Genomic DNA, 27,930 nt, shown 5'->3' with positions numbered 1-27,930 from the left:
ACTCAACGCTCGTAGACGAACAAAATTTGGACGCGTGCCAGCAGTGCATTATCGTACCAGCAGTGCATTATCACTTGTTTTAGACGCGCTAGTTCGATGTCTAGACCAATCAGATCCCTCGATTTCCACCATCAATATACTGGTATAATATAATGTACGATATCTCTACCTTCAGGGTGAAAATACATCTTTTCCATTGTATATTAAAATTCACTGGCTCCGAACTCAATATTACTAATAAAAAAAACCATTATTTGGTGCTAGAGTGTAATATCTGAGGGCAAATTAACACTTGCAACGAATTTCTTTTTTGATATACATATTGAAATGTGAGAAATAAATTAAACCTAAAAATGTTTCAATTAGATTTATGCTTTATGTAATTGTTGGTTGAAATGTGTTTTGATAATTTAAAAGCAAATACAGATGGTATAAATCCAGTGTAAATAATTTTAGCTCTGTAATTTATATTTGCATGTCACACATTCTGTGTAAAATATGATGAATAGTTAGTATGGTGATGGCTGTCAGATTTGTTCACTCTAAAGGAGCCAAATATTTGATATTACGAGTCCTTTCCTGTAGCGATACTTCATACTTTGTAGGTTAAAACTTCCGGTGTTTACTGATACCAAAATGTCAGTCTAGAGGCTATCCATGTGTCAAATCTCAAATCTCTCTCCCCAGTTTGGAAGCCATTGATAGTCAGTAGACTACCAAAATGTATACATAATTGACTTGTAGTACCAATTCAACTACTTGGCAGATTGGTCTGAAATTTGATGGGAGCATTCTTAGGGGTGTTGAGATTATGAATTGTTCATGACATGATCCCATTAGTGATATGCAAATTAGACCAAAAATGTGTCTTTTTGGTTAGAAATATATAATTCCAAAATTACTGAGCAGATTGGGCTGAAATTTAATGGAGATGCATGTGGGCATGTGTCGATGAAGCTGTATTCACAACATGATGATCCCATCAATGATATGCAAATTAAGTAAAAAAAACTTATATCTTGAAACTGTGTGGTGAATGGGGTTGAAACTTGGTAGGGATGTTTCTGACGGTGTTATTCTGCAGTTATTGTTGAAAACATTTTGACACAATTGGCCCTATCAACCATGACCATGCCCTTAGCAACAGTGAAATGATGCATAAATATATTACAAAGATAACGGATGGGTAGGTAAGTGATTACAGATATGCCTAGCAACAGGACCACACCCATAGCAACAGTTACATGTAAATGATAGTTTATATTGCAAAGATGAAAAACTGGGGGGAAGGGTAGGCAAGTTAATAAAGGTTCCAGAAATGTATGCAAATATACTTAGTAACAGGACAACACCTATAGCAACAGCCAAATACAGTTGTGTTACAATGCCATTGGTGCTATTTTTTCCAATATGACATGTAATTGTCATTGAATATATTCATATGAGATTTAGCCGTGTCAGTACATGGAATTTTAAATTGGTTTGAAATAGAATCAGAATCATTTGTCCTGTTCCAACATGCACTGAAACCGGATTGAACTGAGTTAGTTTAATCAGTTAAAAAAAACAGGGGTGGGGGTGGGTGGGTGTGTGGGATGGAGAAGGATTCAAAATAGTTCTAGACCAATACAAAAGTAAAGGTGAGCTAGTCAATTCAAATCTATAGCTTAGATTTCTTGTGGGGACAGAAACTGAATCGTTCAGTTTGAATCTGTCAGGTTGGGACAAGGCTTTTAAGTTTTATGTCAGTCAGCAACAAAACTAAACATCTGCTGTACCCCAATATTTTATCATTTTGTCATTAGCCTGTCTATAGTGAACAATGTATGACCTGGATCTAGACAATACACTCTATTTCTATTGACATTGTAACAGCTTGATGCACCAAAACAGTACATGGTATGATATATGTCCTGTCAACAATGAATTTGACCTAATCTGGTCCATCTCATCCATTCAGGTCATTCTGCACACTTAGTTTAATATGGGAGACTAAATAATTTGTCTTTGTGTGTACTCTTTGTTTTGAAAATAATCTATCACACATCAGTAAATTAAAGAGTATTTGTTGTTGTTCTTGGATGATTGAAAACACAATATTGGATTTGTACATAAATGTATATGGTTTTCATATTGGTGTGATTTGGAGATAGATGTAGGGAGGATTGGTGATAATATTGATAAACTTATCTGTAGTACTTCAGACACACTGATTAAGTGACATATAAATGGCAGTAATGTACTATTGGTGAGATATCATTGATATCTGGTAGGGTAAACAAACCATTTACTGGGTGTTTTATGTTAGACATGTGTTGTATATTAGATGTGAACTATGATAGTAGAAATAAGGGTTGAATGATGACAGTGTTTGCGTATAAATGTCCAGAGCCAGAGAACGGTCACTGACTACCCCCCCCCACATACACACACATACCTACTTCGAGATGTGTTATTGCCGATTACCTCACCTGACAGTGACCCTGCCCCCCCCCCCCATTGGATCCCTGTGACACCCTATGTATCATTGTATACAGAAGTTCTGCACACATACACCTCCACCCTCTGTTGGCCACATGTACTGTATACTGTTAGTGTTACAGTTATACAGCAGTTCTGCACACATTGACACCCCCTCCCCTGGTATCCCAGGTACCAGTGTACCGGTATTTGGCAGTTTAGCACATACTGACATCCTCCTCCTTGGCATTATTGTAGACGTCAGTGTATACACACTGTGCACCCTTCCCCATTAGGGCCGTGCTGTGGACAACCATTCCGCACACACTGTGCACCCTTCCCCATTTGCGCCATGCTGTATACAACAGTCCAGCACTCACACTGAGTTGTAAATAATCTGCCCATACATCTGTCATCCTGTAGAATTGTCCTATTGTCTATTGTTTCAATCATAACATACTGTCTACTATGTTTTATCTCTTAGTTTATAGTTAATCATGGTATAGGTTATTTTAGTCAAAATAGAGAATTGCTTTGGATATGTTGTAGTTTCAGGGTTGGGTTTGCTTACAATTTATACTAGTCATATCTTGTTTCACAGACACAATTATAAAAGAACATCAGTATTATTAAATAACTTGTAATTTAGAATATATGTGTAGTTTGTATAATAAAAAGTAAACCACATTGAAATCAGAATAGACAGATTATTGTGTTGTAACAAAGCTTGACTTGCAGTACACAGAATTGAACACGACAATTCTACACATTGAATTCAATACTGGTAGGTAATCAGATTTCTGTAATTCTCTTCCTGTGAATAGTGATTCTGGAATATTTGAATACAGAGACCTTCCGTTTTCTTTAAAATCATAAAACACATAAATGTATCCTTCAGATGTTAACTTATTGATTTCAGTTGATATATTGTGTTGTTACCTTGTGTACCTTGACCTTGAGTATCTCGGATTGAATAACAACAATTGTAAAGGTGATGATAATGTGATGTCTGTCTAGCTATAACCTGTAGGTCTAGACAGGAGTACAAAATGTAACATACTGTGCTTTGAGATTTAAATAGAATATAAAGACGATTTCCCGATATTGAGAGGAAAGGGAATCATATTATGTTCAGGGTTCGCACGGTCCTGGAAAACCCTGGAAAACCCTGGAATTTCAAACCCTCCCTGGAAAACCCTGGAAAACCCTGGAAAAATGCGCCCTACCCCTGGAAAACCCTGGAAAATGATCATGTTCAATCGATCGATTAATATTGACGATCGTCATGTCCGTGCTCGAGCCACCCATTCATATGATTCTGAATCTCGTAAATGTGAAATCGCGAAAATATTTTCAAAGTCATTCGCCACGCTGGGTGATGAATTAAAATTCACGCCGATTGAACCCAGACAGTCAAGCGATCGTTCCACGAGACACTTTGCCCCACAGACCGTGCGTATTAGTTGAATGGGCGCCGCACTGTTTCTTTCGATCTTGCATATATTGCTACTCCGTACATCTCCCAGTCGTCATTTCAGGGACATGATATTGTAACAGTCCCGGCCGGGGTAACATGTACAGTAAGTCTGTTAACAAGATTATCGTAACACTGTAGCGAGTATCAAAGCATCATCAACCTCGATTAGAAATTGTTACAAGTTCGGCGCACGAGTCGACTGATACTACAAGCTAGGGCTAGGGCCTAGGGAAGTGCAGTTGAATTTCCGGGTTGTGACTTTTATTTTGTCGATAAATGGGTATTTGTGTTACATGTTCTAAAAGAATAACTACTGTTTTATGTTGTCGGTACAGTAACATTCGTCAATGGTCAAATTTGAGTTGAAATCGCGATGTTCCGCAACTCGTGGCATCGGTACATAAACATCGAGACGCAAGCGATGAATGTATTTAGTTATTCATAGCTCGAAATTTCGTTACGTAAATGACGTTTTTATTCAAAATTTGGAAGAAAAAAATTATTTTAGGTGACTTATAAATCTAGTAACATCAAACCATACAATAACGAGGACAAACTTTAGTTTTTGATTTATTTTTCTGGATATGTCTGAATTAGACTGACGAATGCTGCGACTCAATCTTACACGATCAATGCACCAGCTTGACGAAACGGCTACTTAGGGGGTAGGACAGAGGTTTCTCCGTTAATCTTAGCGTGTAAACGTGGTTTTGAAACCAATATCTTGCATAGTGTCGATTGTCTTTAAAATGTTTTGTGACATATGGGAACTGTTCTTGATTTTTCTCGTCCACATCAGACAATTAGATGTCATTCAAAAAATATACTTTAGTGTCAACACCCCTGGAAAATGGCCAAAATCAATATGAATACCCCTGGAAAACTGACGAAAAACCCCTGGAAAGTCCTGGAATTTTGTTTTGCTTTAAGTGTACGAACCCTGTATGTTATATTATTATTACATTATTTCAGATAGATGGTAATTTTGCACACATTGTAGTTGAAAATTTGTTTATTAGAAATTATTCTTCAATCACTGTATGAAAATAATATCTACTATTTCAAATTTCATTTGGAATATTTATAATGTTTCAAATTATTTAGACAATTTGATGTAGATCTAGATTATTTCATAGCAAAATGCAAATTAGGTCAGCTGATAGAGTGAAGACGCCATGCTGGTAGGGTCAGGGGTCATCAGTAGCCTGGTTGTCACCATGGATACCACAGAGCTGTCCTGATAGAGAGAGAGAGTTGACTTATATTTGCAACTCACAGCTTCTTGTATGTTAGTTCTGGAACTATGCCAGCAACAAAAAAACATGACCTGATACCACCTACTAGCTGTACGATATATTCCAAGGGAATATGAGTCGATAGATGCAGTATTCTATATCAGCTTGATATTTTATATATATATTGTCAGAATGTTGTGAATCTAAGGTATTATTCATTAAAAAAATACGTCAATAAATGACTTCAATAAATTCAATGTTAGATTGTGGATATTTGTAAATATAGCGTGCCAGAAAATCAATATGTGGAGTGAGAGACAACACTTTGTAATTCAAGTCGTGACTCTAATATTGATGATAAACAGTCTGACTATTCAATATCATATTTGAAGTGCTTCGTGTAATCTCTGCTAAAAAATGGTGAATAGAGTAAGTTTTCCATATCTTTTAGAAGTTTGTAGCATTGGATTTAATGTCAAAAGATAAGTTTTGGGGATTGTACTTAGTTTATACGGTTGTAGGCAGTACATTGTACAGGCTAAGCTTGTACAATATATTCCACTTTGGGCCAAAATATTTTTTTTTTAAATCACCCAGACAGGCATGTATGATAATGGGACCAAGGTATATACAAACTGTAGCATATGTTAAAACAAGAACTTTATGATGGCCTAGGTACAACAAATGACATCAGTGTCAGAGCTTTGTGTATTGTTTGACACTTAGAGATAAACAAAATGACACCAAAGTCAAACCGTGAAAGACTTTCTGTAATGTTTTAGTTTGAATGAAGAACCCTGTAAATGTACATCCATTTGTTGTATGAAACTGACATAATAGATGAAATATATCCATACAATAGTATTTGTATGATGGTAGTGTTTATTTTTAGATTATTGCTAAATTGTATATAGTAGTAAGTGCACTGTGTCTTCATTGTTATCTAGGTTTAACCCATGTACATCTGCAAGAGGGCGCTGTTTATTTTAGTGTTCATGTAAAGTTTAGACTGAAAGACTCATCATTGTGTACATTCATTGTTAGTATTTACATTGAGTGGTAACAGGAATGTAGACAATGAAATCATTGAATGATGAGTTAGGAAATTATTTTTAGATAAAGGGTGATGTTATATATAGATTCTTTTTAGAATAATCCCGAACTGTCTCCAGAGTTTTGCTAAGTTGTCTTCTTGTTTTTTTCATTTTCAGATGTTGACGAGACTCCAAGGGGACCACATATAACACGAGAACCAGAAGACACCATTTTTGATCAAGATTCCATAGTGCAGAGTGCATATTTAGAGTGTGAAGCCGACGGTTACCCGAGACCAACCTACTCTTGGTACAAAGATGGACGTCTCATTAATATCCTGGATGATACCAGGTTAACGTTGATGGAAGGAATACTTACCATTACAGAGCCAACATCTAACGTCGACAAAGGCAACTATCAATGTTATGCTGAGAATGAGTTTGGTATTGTCATCAGTCGAGTTGCTAGTCTTGACTTTGGATGTAAGTATCAATCTAGATGGTGTTGTGACTTCTTCTACCAAAGTATAGATGGAAGTGTATGTGACACAGATAACTTCACTTTCACTTGCTAGTCCTAAACGTTTGTACTGATATTTTGATATACCATATTCTGGTTATGAGAGAGGTAAAAGATTTCATGGTTTGGCCATAAGGGGCACTGTTCGTGAGTTGTTCTGTGTCAGAAGTTAGGACCGGAATAGTTGAGTATTGTAGCAGAAAGATAACAGACATGAAGTTACATACCTTTCCTTTCCATGTAATTCTTACAGTACTGTTCTACCAGTAATCAAACTACGTCTATCATTATTGTAATGCTATTATAAAAATTCAGATTTCTTTTCTACACATTTTCTGATGGCTTCGTGCATTGCTATACAAACAGTGGCCATGACCAATTTTAACCCTGACTTGGCCAAATCTGGAACACCATCTTCGTGTCTCTCTGCCCTCTCCAGCCTTCTCTCCCGATGTGAGAGAGTTTGACTGATGTGTAAGGGTTCCCCATCACGGCGGACCTTATACAGACCACATCTTGTTCTCTCTATGTACAGAATGGCTGGAATTTTGGTAATTGTGAAAATCCCACTGGGGTATAGAAATAGTCAGGAAATATTACACTGTTTTGTACTTATTCATTGCAGATATATACGACACTGTAACAAAACACAAGTCTTGAAAATAAACTCTTTAATTTCTTGGTACAAATCAATGATATGAAAGTATGTATTTGAAATTGATGATATGTAAATATTTTCTTGACTTGAATCTCCCCCTCATCAAAGAAACTGACCAGTCTCAGTCTAATACAACTGACTGACTGATAGAGGGCGCTCTAACTAGACAGCAAACTTCTTTTAGCTGTTTTTTCGGAAGTTTGCTCACACTATTATATCCATCCTTTTAACAAACCAAACCTTTGAAATATAGTAAAATTAGTTATTGATGGCAGATAGTTGCTGTCAACACCATATAAAATCATATTTTTTTTCAGAAAAAAAACAATTCTTTACTTCGTAGGTTGAGATCATTTCTTCTTTTCATTATAGTTTTAGACCCATTTTCAACACAAGCCCAAGCACCTCGAACTGCAACTGAAAACCTTGGTTTTATGTTGGAATGTAAACCACCATCAGCATATCCAGGTAAGACCACGACTGTTGGTAATATTTAAATGTAAAACTATGACTTGCCTGGTGATCAATTGTTGAATCATAATATGTACAATTTAGGCAGAAAAACATTGAATTATATCATGTGTGTGTGTGTGTGTATGTGTGTGTGTGTGTGTGTGTGTGTGTGTGTGTGTGTGTGTGTGTGTGTGTGTGTGTGTGTGTGTTGGAAAGAAAAACTGAATGTGTGGAATGGCATATTTCAAAAAAAAAATTTAAATGGTGAATTTGTAACACCAGATAGGTATAAATAGTAATGCAAGTGTGTCCAATCTGTCTGTCAAGCCATTCATTGTGTATGTGCGCAATGTAATTCTTTCAAACTTTGCTCCAAAGTGATCTACAATAGTGAACATAAATCATAAAACTATGTGGAAACATTTTGGCATTCATATCTTTCCAGTGAAATAAGCAAAAAAAGTCTTTAGTGAAAATGTTTCCGGTTTAAATTACAGTATTCTGAGTCATGTGTGTATGCTCGCTAGTGCTTGCTCTACCACTGTCACATGTTTTAATGTTATCCCTCTTGTTTGTCTCTGTTTATTTTTTGTTTGTTTGTTTTATTTTTTTTATATGTATAATTTTGTCGTGGTCAACCCAATGTATAACTGTAGCAGGAGGTGAGCAATTCTGAAAATATGGCCAAATATTTGGTTGGCTCTTGCCAATTGTCATGATGGGATTGGTTGGGTTTGGTTGGTTGGTGAGATATCAGAGCTTGTCAAAAACCCTAACCCTAACCCTAACCCATCTTTGAATAGTTTGACAAGCTCTGATGCCAAGTTGTCAGAGGGTATCAACTAATCAATGTGTCTATGTGATGGTAACTTTTCAATCCAAACAACTTTGTCATCTTGTTCGAAACTCACCAAGTCAATTAAGTTTCTAACTTACAGCTGATGTAGAAAGTATTTTTTGGCATAAATTGCTACTTCATTTGATTTGGCAAACTATATGTGTTGACTTCGTAAAAAAAGTAGTTACAATTACTAATAAAAGATGACACAGTATTTGGATGATGTGAATTCCTTGTTCTGTACGTAAAACATGTTGAATCAGCAGTACCCTGCCTTTTATATCACTGCTCCAATGATTCTTTATTTTAGTATCTTCAATGCAAGTGTAAAAAGTTATAGTATGAACATGTATTCATCATGTTTCGTTTTATAAAATGTGATACAGGTAGTTGACTAATATTCTGAATCAATGGACTTTGAAAGGCATGCTGTACGTTTCAAACATGTTTTATTACTGTATAATATTCTTTAACCCTAAATCTTGTGATATGTAACCAAGTTTAAGTTATTGAGTATTTTATAGGGACACTTTGTGTTGGTCGGAATTTGTGTAAAATGGTTTGATTTTTTACTGTAAATGTTTATGTTGACACTAATAAAGGAGGATGAATTGCATGATGTATGTATTAGGTGATAAGGGAATGGTCAGCACTATCAGGTGAGGCTTCTCAGTTGAGTTGCCTAGGTCAAAGGTCATCTTGGGTCATGATGTCACATGACAAATAAATTTGATCTGTACATAGGCATGTAATGTCACAGTCTGCACTGAACTAATCATCTGACTGGTAGCAGTCTCAAAATCTCCCATTCTGATTAAAATCCGATGTAGATGTCGGCTAATCGTTCAGTGCTAGTTTACCTTCGTTATTTTGCCTGAATTCACCTTCGTGGTACAATGTTTACGTTTTCGTCCTGATTGCCTCTGACGTAATATAGCAATGAACGATTGGCCGACATCTACATTGGATTTTAGTCAGATTGGAAATCTCCATGATATATTTCAATTAATTGTGTGAATCTTCCATTTCTGATTTCAAAATATGAAATTGAAGGATATCAAAATATGTTTCTTTTGATACACAATTTCCTCCTAAAATCTAGCAATCTTGGGAGAATTTAACTCCAGTTTTATTTCATAGTTTAAATCCTGTTATTGCAAGTCAATTTACACTTTTAAACATTTTTTTTAAATTTTGAGTCTGTTATGCAATAAATAAGGTTGTTCATTTGCTGAAGAATGAACTTTTCCTATAGCTGTGCCAGAAAATTATATTCCTCACTGAAATATCATAATAATTCCACATGGGCCTTTTAAAGTCTGTCTCGGTTCCAGTTAGGAATATGAATGGGAAAAAAAGTGTTGTCAAAACAGTTTTGCAGACAATATTCCTGTCTAGCTTTAACATTTGTCCCTATCCTTCCAACAACATGCTGTACCAAGTGTTCTTATTCCAACTCAGTTATCCCTGTTTGTAACAGTTCCATTCATTGTCCCTGGTATGGTGTTTTACAGTTTAAATCACATGGGTATGATTGATGAATAACCAGAGACATATTTTTGTCTACAGGACTTGAAATCTATTGGTATAAAGACGTATCTACCAACTTTGTGCGTGAGAATGAACGCGTAATGGTGGCCAACAATGGAAATCTGTACTTTGCTAAAGTTGAACAATCAGATGCTGGGAATTACCACTGTGTTGTCAAGAACATACTCAATCCCAATTCAGGAGCTGGCCAAGATCTCCGCTATAGTCCAGCAGTTAGTCTCTCTGTCAATACCAATACATGTAAGTTGTTGGAGGACAATTCTGTCATGTTTCTTTATGCATGTGATCTCAATACCTTTCCCATAGTTGTAATCATAAAGGGGACAGACAGACAGACAGGCAGCTATGCTGACAGACACAGCCATACATACATACATACATACACACACACACACACACACACACATACAGACAGACAGACAGACAGACAATCAGCCATAGACAGACACACACACATATGCAGGCAAGCAGACAAACAGACTGACGTATAGACAGATCAAAAGACATACAGTGTAAAATTTTGACTTGGAGTATGTATGTAATGAACTGTACTGTTTACAGGTTACTGAGTAGTCTCATGCCATAAATACTGCTGATAATTTTTTTCTGTTTGTTTTTCTCATATTTATGAAATGTTCAACATCTATAAATGATATCCTTTTATATTGCTTTAGTAAGTGGATATGTGCAGCCAGCGGTATTCCATTCTGTTCAAGATCAAGTTGTCCTCGAGGGAGATGATGTCACCCTGGAATGTTTCTTTAAGGGCAGGTCAGTCAGTCAGTCATGATCTTTCTACATTGTGGTGCCTATTAACTTCTGTTTTGTTTGGAGGAAGTGGTGTTGGTGGTAGTGGTGATGGGATATCTAGTTGACTTTTCAAGGTTGTTGTAAAATTCTCACCACAATTGTGGTCAAATGTTCAATAAAACTATACTTCAAATTGACCAGATTCCCTCTAGCTTAGTTAACTATATGAATAGTGGTGTACATTTAGATATTATTACCCAATATTTGTCTTCATTCAACCAAGGACACAGCCCTGTACCCAGGTTGTCATGGCGACCTTTTAATCCCTATTCATTATTCTGTATCTTCGCAGTCCTGTTACTCAGTTGTCATGGCAACCTATTGATCACAATTCTGTTACCTCACAGTCCTGTTACTCGGTTGTCATGGTAACCTACTGATCCTAATTCATGTTTCTGTATCCTCACAGTCCTGTACCCAGGTTGTCGTGGCGACGTATTGCACCAGTGGGTAAAAGCATTCCAACATCAGCTGTGTATGACAACAGGAACCAAATTTTGTTGATTCGTAATATCCAGTTGGAGGATGCAGGCAACTATGAATGTACGGCTGAAAGTACGCCTAGTGGAGGTGGAAACCCATCCAGGGCTAGTTCTACTGGTACCATTGATGTCAGAGGTAAAGACAACCATCTCCAAATCTCATTAACCCAGAGATAAGATTTATACCTTGGCTAAATACTAAAACAATGTTCCTGTGACCAAATTTCATCAAATGTATGAATTATAGCTTGATGAAAATTAAAACAAATTTGTATCCATAGCAATACAGTGCTGTGGATATACATACATGATAAATGCATATCATTATAGTATATCTTCTTTGCTGTTTGTACATTGAAGTTTTATGACAAGTAGACATGCAATAGCATCACAAAGTTGTTCATTTTGACCCGTTGATTGCAGACAACCACAAACTTCTTACATTTTTGTGAAAGAGTATAATGCAAAAAAAAAGATGATAACTCTGCAATTGTATAATTTGGGGACTATTTTGTTGTGTGTATTAACACAGCTCCACCACGATGGGTGAAACAACTGCAAGACATTGAAGCTGATATCCAGGGCAGCGCTGTGTTTGAATGTGAAGCTGAGGGGACTGAACCATTGAAATATACATGGTATCGTAACGGAGAACAACTGACAAACAGACCCAGACACAGTTTTACTAACAATTTTAAACGATTGAACATCATCAACCTAGTAGAGGCAGAAGATGAGTCAGATAGTGCTATGTATCAATGCAAAGCTTACAATAATCTGCTGAATAAAGAAAGAGCCATCTACTCAACCGGACAGTTGAAAGTCCTTGGTAAGTTTACACAAAAATTTGATGTTGTCTACACTACCTGTTGTCCTGCAGTCTCAAATCCATTATGGTGAATTTCCTCTATTAACTAAGGAAAATGAGTTATCAGCAAACTAAGATGGCCACAAACTATTGTTCTGCATGTGGTACATTACACAGGTGGGTGATAGCAGGTGACTTGGTTGTGTGGACATAATCACCCTGTTGTCAACAAAGTGGAAACATGGAATCTCAACTTGGTTTATAAGGTGGTTCTCAAACTATTGGCAAAGTAATAAAGACACAAATTATTACAGTTGTCTTATGTTGTAGATTACACAATTGGGTGACAGTGATATTGCTGACTTGGTTATGTGGATATAATCATTATCAACACCGTAATCAGGATAGTGTAAACACTGAATCTCAACTTGATTTATTATAAGGTGGTTATGTTATCACTGTGAAAAACAAACTGTCAGCAAACTAGAAAAAAAAACATAAATAAAAAGTCTTGTTGTTGTATTTAGTAGATTACATAAATGAGTGATAGTGGATATACTTTGCAATTTTACTCCAATTCCACTATTTGTTACTGTGGAACTGCAATTTTACTCGATTCCACTATTCGTTACTGTGGAACTGCAATTTTACTCCAATTCCACTATTTGTTACTGTGGAACTGCAATTTTACTCGATTCCACTATTTGTTACTGTGGAACTGTTTAAATGATTTCAATATAAATTTGAGTCAGAAAAATTGTTGTGTGGTAGAACTATTTAAAAAGTTGCTCCAGAACAAACAAACAAAACAACCCTGTTTAGTCCCTATAGCTTGACTGATAAGACAGTAGTAATCCAAGAACATGGGATTCAGATATTGGGGTTTTAACTCAATACTGTTTACTTTTACAGCTTTGGCACCTTCCTTTGACAAGGAACCATTGGCTCAGAATCAGCCAGCTCCAAAGAATGGTGACGTCATCATTGAGTGCAACCCTGAAGCTGCACCAAAACCAACATTCCGATGGTTACACACCGTCAGGGGTAAGGATGTTGAAATCACAGCTAGTTCACACTATGAAATCCTAGAGAATGGTCATCTCAAGATAAACAACGTACAGAATAGTGATGGTGGCAAGTATACATGTATTGCTGAAAACTACCTGGGAGATGCACGGAGCCAAGGTTATCTTTTAATTCGAGGTGAGTACTGGGCATATTTTGGGACTGTAAGATAGATAGTATGTGGGTGAGTACAAGTATATAGGCTAGGTTATTGAGAACATAGACAATTTTTTGACTACCGGTATATCAAATGATTTTTGGTAATTATGGTACACTTGTACAATTACCTAAAGCCATGATACCGCACCTTGGCTTTACATAATTGACAAAGTTGACAATGTTATAAATGTCGGTGTGAATTTTATATGGGGTTGTAAAGTCAGCAATGGTATGTAGAATACCATACAATGTAATACAGTCAGATTTAGGATTTAGATGGAATGTTACAAGATACAGGAACCCTACAACACTACAAATATTAAAATGCTATGATAATGTGTTTGTCAAAGGTCATGTTGATCATAGCTATTTTATGAAGAATAGTATTGACATGTATGTTGCAGTGAATAATGCTGCAGGGTTGAATCCTCTGCTAGATGTGAAATTGTACCCATTGACTTCAATGTTGAGATCATTTTGTTTCCTATTTCATTACATTTAACTGATACTTCATTACATTTAACTGATGTTTCGTTACATTTTACTGATGTTTTGTTACAGTTTACTGATGTTTTGTTACAATCTACTGATGTTTCGTTACATTTTAATGATGTTTCGTTACATTTTAATGATGTGGTCAGACACAGTATATATGATATAATAAGGGTGTGGGGCCCTGTCACTTGTTGTAGGGACATACATTCATTGAATTTCATATTACAAGTATTTTCTGGTCGAATGATAATATGTATGAGAGAATCACTTGAATATACTTGTGTAAGCTGAAGTTCAGAAAAAAAATGGTGAAAAAATGTGGTGTCAGATCAAGCACCACTGAATCAATTATAGAAATGCGTGTCATATTGAAGTAGAATGACCAGGGGTGTAAATTCCGTATTTTCTGTTTGAATGTGTATAATTTGTCTTGTGCATGGTATGATAATTGCCATGTATTGTCAGCGTAAAGGGAATGTTTGTTATAGTTATATGCATGTACGACATGTCTGTTGATAAATTACCAGTGTGGTTAGTGTGCTTTGTGTAATGTCTGCAAAATGAAGCTGTGATAAAAACCATCATTTTCCCCAATATCATGTTCTATATCATATTTCCTGGATTATTTTCATCATCCCCTACTTTTCACACTAACTGTACTTTTTAAAACTGGACTGTAAAAATAGTTTGTTTTTTTTTCTTCAGATTTTATAAAACGAAAACAAAATTGATTATATAGCAAACCAATGAGTAATGTTTATGGTAAAGCCTATCTGAAATTCCAATTTTATGATTCAATTTTAATAATTTTACCCATATATCCATTAAAATCTGAGAAAAAGTGTATTGTAAAAAAGGAAGGAAATCTGATTTATAGTAATAAATATTAATATCACCCATCACTGATATTAATACAATCTTTTATTTGGTGATTGTATTCCATTTGACCTCAGAGATAACGACCATTTCTCTCTAGTCACTATGTCGCTTAACCCTCTGTACCAATGAAATAACTCTTCCATTTTCACTGACATGACTTTTGATTTGGGGGCTATGTCTTCAGTGAAGGCTTGTTTTATTTCATTCAGCGCACTGTTTTGTACGATTGAAATTTATACTTCTAACCTTTCTAGTAACCAAAACCTTTCTATTCAGTGACTTCGGTCTGTCAATTTGTCAAAATCCCAGGAAACACTTCTTTTTAAGGTGTAAAATTTTATCTCTGTTGGCCTCATTTTGTTTTTTGTTTGTGTATTTTGTTTGTTCTGTTTTGTTCAATTCCATTAGAGTGTCAATATTTTTATGTTATGTTATATTTAAACCAAAATTTAATTTCAAACTTTTAGACAATTACTTTTAATTTAAACTGTAATTGAATGATCAAAATATGCTACCCTGTACCTCAGTTGATTGTCAAGTCTATTTTCATATTCATTAAAGGGGAACATAACATGCAGACACGAATATTTATTAGATGAACAATGTATGTTGATCACTTTTTATCTAAAGGAAATGAGTACTTAGGAGTCATGAATATTCAGTGTTCATCTAATCCGTATTCATGTCTGCTGAGACCATGAGATAAGTGTATAATTGAAAGAACAATAGAGTTGAAAAAAAAAAACAGTTTCAATTTTGTGTTTCTTGGTAATCATGTGAAAATTAAGTGATTTGAAGTCATAAAATGGATCTCCAAAAACCAAAGTTTATGAAAATACCTTTATTCCCTGGAGTGGCATGTTCCCCTTTAACGTTGCATTGCTGTGAACTTCTCAGTAGACAATGCAATGGTGATAAACAGGAAGATGTCCTTGTACACAGATAAGAGTTTGTATGGATTCCACTGACAAACATGTCTACAGTGTATGTCAGAAATGACATTCAAGTGCATGTGTGATTGATTAATGATGTCAGTACTTGACCTTGAAGCCTAACTTAGGTACATTGTAGCATTATTTCACACCATTGCTATGCAACATCCTCATCTTCATAGAGTACTCCAGCTTGTCTTTTCTAGAACGTCATGCTCAGTTCTGAATTACTTTGTTTATCTATCCTTTTACTTTTCTTGAATGGGATTAATTTCATGAATTATTGGTGTTGGTTTTCAATAAACCCATCCTAAAGAACCTTTGGGTAAGCGCAAAGCATGTTGAGTGCATGTACCAAACTAAGCTTCGGAGGGTGCCGTTTCATAATCTGCTGCAAAGTACTGCATAGTCACCTCAAGAGGGTGATGTGTTATGTGCTTAAATTTCTCACTTGATAAGCTGCTGTGCCATCAAGAGTACGTTGTGTAATACTATTACGCTAAACTTCTCTGGCTAGCTAGAGTTGTCTTCAAGCAGTGTGTGGTAGAAGTTCAATTAAAGTGGCCATATGGGTGAGGATTGGGTAGTTATTTTGAATTTGTAATTTGTGAAACAATTTTATCATGGTGTCCTACTTGAAAAATCACATATGCCAAGTCTGTGTTTGTAACTCAATAAATTGCAACAAAAGACTGATAAATGTGTAAAATCTTTGTTATCGTACAATACAATAACAAACTTTTTACATATTTATTATACTTTAAATTTGCAATGTATTAAGTTACAAACACAGAGTCTGACTTTTTATAGTCAATGTTGTTTCCCATTGATTTTTTGAGTAGGAAGCCATGATAAAATGGTTTTATAAATTAAAAATCCAAAATAAATACCCAAGCCTCATCCATATGGCCACTTTAGTCAAAAAAAAAGAATTGTTTCTGGTCAGCACACACATCACTTAAATAACCTTGCGTCAGTCTTTTTGTGTGTGTGCGTGTTTGTCCAGCCTATGCAGTCTGCAGCTCCAGGGGGAAACACAAAAATACTAGTAATCCTCCCTCCATTAATTACTGCTTCAGTGAAGACAGCTGCAATCGTGAACAAGCAAATGACATCTGCTCCACATACACACTTGCTCTAAAATACTAACTAAAAAGAACAGTAACTGCCATAAATAGTAGATTGAGTGACAGGTTTGTTGAGACTTTTTAAAAAAATCGCTGTCGAGGCCCATGCAGATCCGGGAACACAAAAATAACCCTCCCCTCATTAATTGCTGCTTCAGAGGAGACAGCTGCAATCATTCAATCACTTTAGAGAAATTGTCCTGACCAGAAACCATTCTTTTTTGGCCTTTAACAGCATGACTGCAGTACAACTGTGGAAAATGCTGTGTTTTTCTGTAGATGTGAACACCATATAGAAGTGTTGGCATGAAACATAGAAATCTACTTGTTGCTACATACTGATAATGTGTTGTAGACTAAATTGCTTATCATCTCTAGATGTGTAATAACTACTTTAACATGTTTTCCCATCTTGACTATTCCAGGATCTTGTATTCCATTCTTTCTCAAGTAGAATATAGTTGTTATAGTACACATTCTTTGAATACTCACATTTCAACCTTATGGCCAAATTTAGTCTTGCCATTCATCAAAATGTACTAGTATTCAAAATAGGTTTTGGTAAGATCGATAAAATCTATGCTTGCTTCAAACTGAATAAGTTCAGCCAAGTTGATGCTCAAAGCTGTAATTTGAGATGAAAACAACTCTTTGCAAAGCCTTGCATGAAATATTGGATAACATTCCGGTTAGGCTTTGACATTATCATATAAATAATTTATCAAGTCCTTATTTTTTTAGAGATTTGCATATTATAAAGTAAAGCACCTTGAATTCTGTAAACTATTAGTAAACAGTGACTTCAGTTTTTTGTTGACATATCCGTCCAGTTTGTCTAATTTTTGCACTCTTGAAATTCAGTTTTCTGATGTTGAAAATACAGACTAACTGATTTTGGGAAATGCCTAGAAGTATGCAGGCTTGATAACAGTTGTTTTAATGAGAAGCTGACTGGGGGGGGGGGGGGGGGGGGTATACAGATTCAGGATTTGCAATAAATATATCTACAAGCAAATTTTGATGGTAAACACTGTTGTAGTATTGAAACAGAAAATATCAGTGTAAACTACAAAGTTTATTTCTACCCTGTTAACAGTTGAAGTGAGGTCATATCTATATAGGAAGTTAGAATAAAGATAGTCAACCTCATGTTTTTTGCTAAGTGCGTTTCGTTGGTAAAATCTGCTGAACTCCGATGTCGTGTTACTAGGTTCCCAATCAAACTGGTGGTACAGTATAGATGGAGATTACGCAATAAGTTATCAACATTTCTGTTACCCAGGGTTCCTAAATTTTGGCAACAACACAGCAACCAGTTTGGCTTCAGTACCATTGGCATTATTTCTACTTTTGACAGTGCTCTTCTCCAGTCAGACTTCTGATATGTGTGGTTATTTTGTCCATAGATGGCACAGCAATAACACAATGGCCGTTAGCCAAAACCATCAGCATTGGTCAAGAGACAACGTTGACCTGCAAAGCTACAAGTGATTCGCTTCTTGACCTGACCTACATCTGGTTATTGGACGGCTTTCAACTTGACTTTGATGATGACTCACATTACAGGAGGGTAAGTCACTTTGTCATGTCTCGATCTGACCTACATCTGGTTGTAAATTATGTTTTTGTAACATTTGTCAGCAGTTTAAATAAAGTGTACGGTGACCTGCCGATATGAGTACTTTAGTTCTAGTTGTAATTTATTCCATTTCCGTAGAGTACCAAGTCATCGGATCAATTTCAAAGGCACAACTTGTACATCAGTCTAGTAAATTGATGATCGACGTACTAGACCGATGTACAAGTTGTGGCTTTTGAAGCAAGCAATGGAAATTGCACCAAGTGATCTACCATTTGAAATATGCATTATAATCCTACCATAACCCTATTTATACAAGTATAGGAATCACATGAGATAATGATGATATAAACTGTCATAGTAAATGTATAGTGTAGTATTTAATGTGACAACTTGTGATATCAGCCTACAATGATGTATTATGATGACAGTCATCGAATAATTAAAAAATATTCAAGGCAATGAAATAATAAACTGAGTCTACCATTCTTGTCTTGGTAATTTTAAAATGTTGTCATTATAAATTCCATTTTTGAGTTGAGGCATCATATATTTACTGCAATCCAATGTGAAATATATAGACTTTAACTAAAATATTGTGTGTACGTCATGTGCAGGTAAATTTCAATGTCAAGGTGCACTATATGCATGCTTACACACACACAAAAAAAAAATTCATTTCGACCCCTGATAAGTAGACTAAAGCACTCCCTTTCTCAGAATTCAAAATTTAAAAAATTGTTGATGACATTATATGGATGTGAGTATGTGGTGTATCTGAAATTCAGTATTATGTTATGTAAACCACGTTCACTGGTGGTCATTTTTGTTACTGCATGGTTTTGGTAAGAGTTGATGTGATGAGTGTGACAACAACTTTAAATCTGAGATCTAGATAACGTTGTCTTTTGTAAATAGTTTTTGTTGGTTTGCATCATACTCTCAAACTATCTTTATTTCTGTTGACAGCTAAAAGATGGAAATCTGGAGATAGTAAAAGCAGAGTTACGTCAGTCCGGTATTTATACATGTACAGCACATACCACCATAGATGAAGTGTCTAGGTCAGCTGAACTCAAAATCAGAGGTAAGGTGAACAATTATCATTTCAACATAGATTATCTAAACATTAATCAATTTATAATTCACCACCAAAACCTGTCTAGCGTAGCCAGTGTAGTAGGCTTGGCTTGGTGGTCAAACCTGGCAGGCATTCTCTCCACCTAGCTTGCCAACTCTGTACTTGGAGACCAGGAGCGCATGCTTGTCAGGTTACCCTTGTTTCAATACCAGGCCTGATGGTCCACCTGTCATCAATTCAGCCGTCTACAGAGACTAAGTTTACCCTATTGTGTGTGTGGTACATCATGTTTTAGTTCACTGACTGCATTTCTTTTCTTTGTAGGTCCACCTGGTCCTCCTGCTGGTGTCAGACCCTTTGATTGCACTGCCAACTCATGTCAGATCAGATGGAGTCGGGGAACAGATAATAATAATGCAATCAAAACATACACAGTGGAATCACGTACAGACAATGATCCTGAATGGAAAGTTGAAAGAGACAGTAAGTACTGCCCTCTGTCAGTCAAAACATGTAAGGTTATGAATACTGCCCTCTATCAGTCAAAATGTGTAAGGTAGAACTTGTAGTGGAGACAATGATTGCTGCCACCATTGGTCAAAACATGTAGGGTTATCGAATTTTGTACTAGCGACATTGCATACTGCCCTCTGTCAGTGAAAACGTAAGGTTATGAATACTGCCCTCTATCAGTCAAAATGTGTAAGGTTATAGAATTTTGTAGGAGCGACTGAATACTGCCCTCTGTCAATCAAAAAACATACATAGCTATAAACTTTGTTGTGTATCAGCATACACATATATGATAGTCTCAGAATATCATGTACAGAGAGAGAACTGTCTTGCTAAAGACATTCAAAACATTCAAAATTTATTTGCTTTTGTAATACAGACACTCTTCCAGGTGATACATGTAGTTCATAAGTCATTTTGTTTGTGAATATTTCCAGACATTCCTCCAGGTGATAGTTCAGCAGCAAGTCTGACAGCTAGCCTAAATAACTTGTCACCGTGGAGTTCTTACGAGTTCCGTGTGACAGCAACCAACGACATTGGAAAAGGACAGCCTAGCTGGCCATCACCACCGAATACAGCACTCACTGCCAGAGATAGTAAGTGAACATGATATAGAGGCTTTTTTTTGTCCAGTTTTACTCAACATGGTACGTCCTCCTGTCATAGTGGTTTATTTATAAGAAGTCACATTACTTAGGGATGGAACTGTATGTAAAGGCAGGTCATATTTGGAGTTGTTATTCAACAATGTGTTAACTCGGTCAAATTTTCATATAAGGCCAAAAAAAAATTGTTTTGTTTCTGTTACCCAAATCAACCTAGTTTTAAAAGACAAAACAGGCAAATCGAAAGAAAATGTAAAAGTAAAAAAGTACATAGCATAGGATTGACAGGACTAGTCTAAAATGTAGTGTAAATGAAGATAAAGTCAAAATGCAGCCTGACATAATGTTATAAACTTGTGTAATTCTTTCCTCTTAGAACCATATGATGCACCAAGTAACGTAGGTGGAGGAGGTGGTAACGTTGGTGATCTAAGAATTACTTGGGAGGTGAGTACTTCTTGACATATTCAATATTTTCCTCGGAGACTCCAGGACATTTGTTATATCTTGTGTACATCATTGTCCCTGTAGTAATGAAATATAACACTTTTTTAAAATAAATCCATTCAGTAATTTCAAATTCTGTACCCACTTTGAGCCCACATCACACATTCTTTCATTCTTCATGTAGTTCATCTATTTATTTCAGTCAATGTAACCATTATCATGTCACAACACCCAGTGACATATTTTATATATTCAATCAGGATATACAATCAGTCTAGAAAATCACAACTAATGAATATTTTCATTTTGTTATAAAATTTGATTAAACCCCCCCTCTCCCCACCCCAACATTTAGAAACCATGGCAGGAAAATATCAGAAATGGGCTTTGAAAGTTCATTTGCAGTATGTTGTTATGACATATACATAGCGCCCTCATTATCGTAAATGTATCTGCTTTTGTTTTCACATTTTGTTTATGTGGTTGTTTCACAGCCTGTTCATGTATACATAGCGCCCCCCTGCCATAAGCCTATCTGCTACTGTTTTCACACTTTTTCTTTTGTATACCTGTATTTGACAGCCTGTCTTGAGACAGAGGCAGAATGCTCCTGGTTTGGGATATTATGTGTACTGGAAGAGAACTGGTAAAAGTGGAGATTTCACTAAAGGAGTCGTCACAGATGATGATGTTGGTGAATACACTGTCAAAGGTGTCCCTACATATGTACAGTATGATGTACGTGTTGGTACATATAATAGTGAGGGAGATGGTCCAAACAGTACTATTGTTGTTATACATTCACATGAAGCAGGTAAAAATCTGGTGGTTTTTTTTTCTATTTCATGATGTCTTTGACAATAAAAAATGTACAGCAGTTCTTGATAAACTATGACCATGTTGAATTTGAGATAAAGATCTTGATATCAGTATTCTTCCATTTAGAGACACAAACTGTCAATTTGGCCTCTCTTAGTTTCAAGGCTTACATCCATCACTTCGTCAACAGATTGTGACGATATGAACTAGTTTGGTAGAGAAATTGTGTACTTTTTGGGATAGCTTGTAACCGTTCAACCTGTTTCAAAGTTGGTCACATTAAACACATCCCAGTGTGAAAATACGGTCCTGGTGTTACTACACTCTCTACAATATGATTGATTCACTGACTTGCCTTTTTCATCACATTTGTCGCTTTCATAGTATACTGCATTTTGTTACTCAAATTAAAAGTACAACCCTTGTAGCAGCAGTTGTCCAGAGATGCTTCTGATCAGAACGTTGCATTATCAGTGGTTGACATTAAGACTCGCACTATCAAACTGACACACATCAATCAATACAAAACAATAGCAGGTTTCTCTGGTGTAGGTTGTCACCGTGTTTGTTTGTCATGTGACTAACTATAGGCACCCGCTATTGTTTTTTGTAGCAATATGTCAGTTTGATGATGTGATAAGGAAGATTTTTCAGTGCCATTGAAGCTAATTTTAATCGTCAACTACTGATAAAATGCCGTTCTGATGAACGTTGGCAGCATCTCTTGACAACTGCTGCAAGGGTGGAGTTGTAAATGATTGCATTGCAAGCCACAATCTTGATCCACTATACCGTGATCATTAAGATGAGAACTTTTGTTTCCTTACAGCTCCTAATGATTATCCACGTGATGTCTACGCTGAAGCCACATCTGGAAGTTCTATCAAGGTTTCATGGACCAAAATAGATACCACCAATTTGCAGGGAAAACTTCAGGGTTACAAGGTAAGTACAAGTTCAAACAATATGAAGAAGTATGTGCTATGTACACGGATTTCATTGTTTTTTCCCTTCCTAATATTTACAAGTTTTTATATCCGTGTATATTTATATGAAACCGTGAATAACAAAAGCAAGTTGAGATGAAGGAGTCAGTTATCACTTTCAGTGAGAATTTACCCTGTTGTGTTTACAAAAAAAGTCCCCACATATGAAAGGTTTATGGAAATACCTTGAAACCTGTAAAATGATATTTCAACTATTTCTCAATGACAGTAGTAATTTATTTCTTGTTTTTCTACCAAAACAGTTAGCTTTTGTAGATGTATTATCTAAGACAGTGCACTTTCTAAGTGATGCAAGAATTGAATGTTTGTGAATTCTGGGTTCATACTTAGTAATGAAAATTGTTTGTCTTTCTTATCCTGTTGAATAGGTTATGTTTTGGTCAACTTCCCTGAGTGAGTCAATGGCATCAGTAAGATCATCAGCTGATACAGGAACCACATTTGAAATCAAAGATTTAGAGCCAGAAACTTCCTATAACATACGTGTGTTGGCTTACAGTGGAGGTGGCAATGGACCAACTAGTAGGGATACTGTCAGAGCTAAGACTTTGAAAGCAGGTCAGTACGTGTGTGATAGCACCCTCTAGTGTTTGGCTTGTGTCTGAGCCAAAAACAGTCATGTGACTGGTAAGGTATAGCGCCCTCTAGAGAAAGTGGTTGAATTTTGAAGAATTTCTGACAATGGATGGCTGTCACTACTGGTTACTGAATTTATGTCAATATAAGAGATTGATCAAGGCATCATTTTATTGCAAATTGTAAATTTTTTGTCCTTATTTGCAATGGTCATACATTCTTTACTGACTTTTTTCTGTAATTTGTGCAAATGTAATGTTGCATGTGGCCGTATTTTAAAAGTACTTTCTGTTGTATTTTTTCAGCACCATTGGAGGCACCTGTCAATGTCAAAGCAGCAGTCAGTTCATCAACCAGTGTTGCTGTGACCTGGAATAGAATCTCTACCGGTGGACGTGAGGAACCATTGGAAGGCTACAAGGTAAAATATCATTGACCACACAGGAATCAAATAAATTACATTTCCAACATTTTGTTTTGCCAAAAGGTGACAAAATTAAGGTGTTGTTTGAAAAAGTACAAAGTATACTTGGGTCATGATCATAATGTGTACATTAGTTGATTTATCAGATTCTGTATTGCAGAGATTTTAAGAATTTTTTAGTCAAAGCATTTGGCGATTTCTATAAGAAAAATACACATGGAGACAAAAGTGATAGCTAAACCACAGACAAAATGACTCCAACATTGATATTTACCGTATATGGACCACAGAAATCTTGCTATAGACAACCAAAAACTAAAGCAGATAGTCTACATGAACCACTTACTGGTATTAAAAAAGTACATTTGCCCTGGAGCATATCACGTGTGTACATATGTATCACAAAAGAAAGATTTGATGTGTTCTATATTTTAAATTCTTTAAAGTTTTACTGAAACTTGAGAAGAAATTTGATGCCAGTCACTGCAGTTTGAGATTGAATTACCCCTGCATCTGGTTCATATTTTCTCCCAGTTTCTGGACTATCATGATAGTAATACTAGAACTTAATAATATCAGGGAAATACAATGTAACTATTAATTAGTACATCGGCTATATCCCAGGTTCTTGAATATCATGATAAGAATACTAACAATTCATTATTGTCTGTTCCCTCCAATCTATTTTATCATAATGATAATCTTTTATAATTTGACAGGATAATATGATACTTTGATATTATATTCCCCCTTTTTCTTTTTTGGCTTAGGAAATTATGGGTGACATAAGGGGCTTTGTCACTTTAGGTTGAAAATGAATAATGACAAAACCCTTATGTCCAAAGTAGTTAGACTAAATCGAAAGATATACTAGGGAATGATATAATTCTACCTTTTGCAAGAATAATTTATGAAAAATTGGAAAAAATAATGAGGATATTGATTGATTGGACTCATATTTCAAACATGACTGCTCCAATGATATAGTTTTGTTGTTGTTGTTGTTGTTGTTGTTGTTGTTGTTGTTGTTGTTGTTGTAATGTAAAACAGTCATGTTATAAGTTACATATTGTTTGTTTGAACACATTCACCTTGGCTTGCATGAGTTATAGTCATCAATTTTTTTGCCTGTTTCTCAGGTTCTGTACTACCTTGATGGTTTGTTTGAAAGTGATGCAAGCAAAGTAACGGTCAAAGGAGCTGATTCAACTAAAGGAACCGTAGATGGATTACAACCAGGAAGATTTTATCTTGTACAAGTTCAAGGTTACAGTTTAGGAGGAGATGGAGTGTCAAGTGACCCCATCAAGATCGGATTGTGTAAGTATTTATATATTTGTAGTTCAAAGTCCTCAGGTAGAAAGTGGATTAGTTTGATTCCAGTATCTGAATAGAGAGGGAATATTTGAGATTTATTTTCATATATTTTAATATTTCCCTGCAAGAAATAAATTTCAGTACACTTTTTATGAAATTTCTGTATGTCAAATTTTTAACCATATATGCCACCCCTTCTCCCCAATTTACAGCTAAAATGATGTTGGCTTGGTCTTTCCCTCATGTGACATTAGGTTTTTTGACAAAGATAGACATTTTTTTCAACTCTAGACTAACAATAATAGAGACACAATAAACACAGTAGGATCCTTTACCCAATCACATTGAACAGTGATAAGCATTGCTATTTGTTCACAGTGCAGTAAAACAGGCTTCTAATGAAAACATTACACATGGATTTGATAATTTTAATGGCTGCAATTGTTCATTTTCTAACTGATAATCAACATATCAACTTGACTACTTCTACCAACTGCATGGCACCTACATAATTGTTTCTTTTGCATTAGAAGTTGTCACTTAAAAAGAACTCAATTATTACATATATTTATGAAGATTTTGATACATAATAAATTTCTTTTTAGGTTTTCAGTAATCGATATTCAACACTTATTGTTGTATTTTTTTTACTTTCAGATGGTGCTGCACGTCAGACTAGCAGAGCTCCCAGCATGCATTGCTTCTCTTTCATTTTATTGTCAATGTCCCTTTTACTGCACATTGGAAGATATTTATGGTAGCAGCAACTTTTGCCACTTTTTTTTAATCAAAGAGAAAAAAATAATGTCGTAAACTAGGTTTCATCATGTTTCTAAAATTATTGAAAACCAAATAATGTAGATCTAATAAGAATGACAATAAACTGGACAGTATTTGACCTCTGATAAATTTACTTGAGTGAATAAAAACCAACAAACTAGTACTTACAGTTTAGGCACCCCTAGCATGGTGGTAAATCTCTCACTTTCCAGTCATTTTGAGTGACAGTGCATTAATTTGCATGTGAATGTCCCAAATGACTCTAAACTCTATGCCATGTGGGCTAGTTAGAATGAGTAGATGTAGATAGACTCTGTAAGATACGACACATCATTCTGCCCTTGCAACCAACGATACGACGTATCTTGCAGTCTAACGTAGATACAGTAAAACAAAAAACTATTTATGCAAACCATAAGAGCTACCCAAAACTTGTGGTAAGACTTGGCAAGAAGATTTTTTTGTGTGTGTGGTTATTTCTCATCAAAGTTAAATAGGCCAAAGTTGTACACTTTGTAAATACTATTGTAAACCTCTTTTGGTGAGATCATTTATTCAGAAATTTTTAACATACATGTTTTGCTCATCTCAATCATCTTTTTGAAAGCTCATTTTATGTTTTAATAATACCAGACTATTTTTAACTGTTACGTATACCTTTTGTATTTTACACAGGGCTGAACATTTTTTCAATTTGTAAGTGTTTTTTTTTTATTATTATTAATTTCCTTCAAAAAAAAAGTGTTTTGACATGAAGTCTAAGCTATGTAATATATATGGATTGAACAAATATGGTGGCTTATCTATGTTGGTGTAACTTAAAGCATTTTAGTCTGCAAGACCTGATTGGTTGATGTAACACATTCCCTGATTGGTTGATACAGGATGAAGTCAAAGAGCAGAATTTCAAATAATTTAAATTTGGATTTGAATCATCCAATCAGAGTTATCGTATTTCAGTGTACATGTGCATATAAAGTATCTCTGTAACTACGGAAACTGGCTTACCGTAATAAAGTAGCTGTAGAAATACTTGGGTAGAGATATCTGGGATCTAGACGGTGAATCAGTGGGTATTCGTATGTAGCTCCTCAGTTCGTAGTCCAAGTCCAGATCAGTTCTGCCATGTCTTGGAATATTCCCCCGCAGTCCTTGGTGGTCGTTGAGGGCGTTGGTCACATGACAGTCACCTGACACTACACATACATCATGGACCAATAACAAGGACTGTATTTGTCTGCATTATGGCTCAACCAATCAAATGTTGTTCTTGCATTGATATGAGTTCACAGATGTTGAGCATGTAGCTGGATCATGGAACCAACCAGTCTAGTAGCCAATCAGATTTTGCTGATTATCGTATATGTGATGTTTCTCAACTGATATATTCTTTTATACTTTCTCGTCTTGATGTAGATAATAATAACGATTTTAACTTCTTTGTAGAAAACTTTAACTGTATATCGTGCACTAGAGAGGTTTTAATGAAAAAGAAACATTTGAAGGGTTGATAACGAAAGGGACCATTTTATTAGTTTGTTGTAGTGTATGAGAGGTATGGTATGGTGGGGGGGTTGAGGGGTATGGTGGTGGTGGGGGGAGGGGAGGTTGTTCATAATGGATTTACACACATAGTGCATGCATAGTATGGCAGCCATTTTGTGAGGCGTAGACAACAGTCTGATAGAACTGTTAAATGTTTTCAGCTAAATCAAATATTGTATAATATTCAAATCTCCAAATTTCAGCCTCACTGTGAATCAGGTCTTAATGGTAAATTGAAACGAGAGATGAAT

The 27,930-nt window shown here is 35.6% G+C and overlaps 1 protein-coding gene across 1 annotated transcript in view; it reads left to right on the top strand.

The window, feature by feature from the left end:
- LOC144436346 (contactin-4-like) overlaps nucleotides 1-27,702 on the top strand; it is a 42,504-nt gene extending 14,802 nt beyond the window's left edge. Inside the window, exons 3-20 of the mRNA XM_078125123.1 lie at nucleotides 6,384-6,689; nucleotides 7,757-7,852; nucleotides 10,245-10,466; nucleotides 10,901-10,997; nucleotides 11,446-11,654; nucleotides 12,051-12,347; nucleotides 13,239-13,529; nucleotides 18,390-18,553; nucleotides 19,532-19,649; nucleotides 19,968-20,126; nucleotides 20,594-20,755; nucleotides 21,141-21,211; nucleotides 21,794-22,025; nucleotides 22,860-22,975; nucleotides 23,406-23,595; nucleotides 23,919-24,034; nucleotides 25,177-25,357; nucleotides 26,012-27,702. Of these exons, the coding sequence (XP_077981249.1) occupies nucleotides 6,384-6,689; nucleotides 7,757-7,852; nucleotides 10,245-10,466; nucleotides 10,901-10,997; nucleotides 11,446-11,654; nucleotides 12,051-12,347; nucleotides 13,239-13,529; nucleotides 18,390-18,553; nucleotides 19,532-19,649; nucleotides 19,968-20,126; nucleotides 20,594-20,755; nucleotides 21,141-21,211; nucleotides 21,794-22,025; nucleotides 22,860-22,975; nucleotides 23,406-23,595; nucleotides 23,919-24,034; nucleotides 25,177-25,357; nucleotides 26,012-26,115 (3,131 nt within the window). The 3' untranslated portion in view covers nucleotides 26,116-27,702. The remainder of the gene's footprint in view (nucleotides 1-6,383; nucleotides 6,690-7,756; nucleotides 7,853-10,244; nucleotides 10,467-10,900; nucleotides 10,998-11,445; nucleotides 11,655-12,050; nucleotides 12,348-13,238; nucleotides 13,530-18,389; nucleotides 18,554-19,531; nucleotides 19,650-19,967; nucleotides 20,127-20,593; nucleotides 20,756-21,140; nucleotides 21,212-21,793; nucleotides 22,026-22,859; nucleotides 22,976-23,405; nucleotides 23,596-23,918; nucleotides 24,035-25,176; nucleotides 25,358-26,011) is intronic.
- The last annotated feature ends 228 nt before the right edge of the window (nucleotides 27,703-27,930 follow it).

Source organism: Glandiceps talaboti, chromosome 1 (assembly GCF_964340395.1).
Source record: "Glandiceps talaboti chromosome 1, keGlaTala1.1, whole genome shotgun sequence".
NCBI classification, from domain to species: Eukaryota; Metazoa; Hemichordata; class Enteropneusta; family Spengelidae; genus Glandiceps; species Glandiceps talaboti.
Note: the sequence above shows the minus strand (reverse complement) of the source record. Positions and strands in the feature narration are given on the sequence as shown.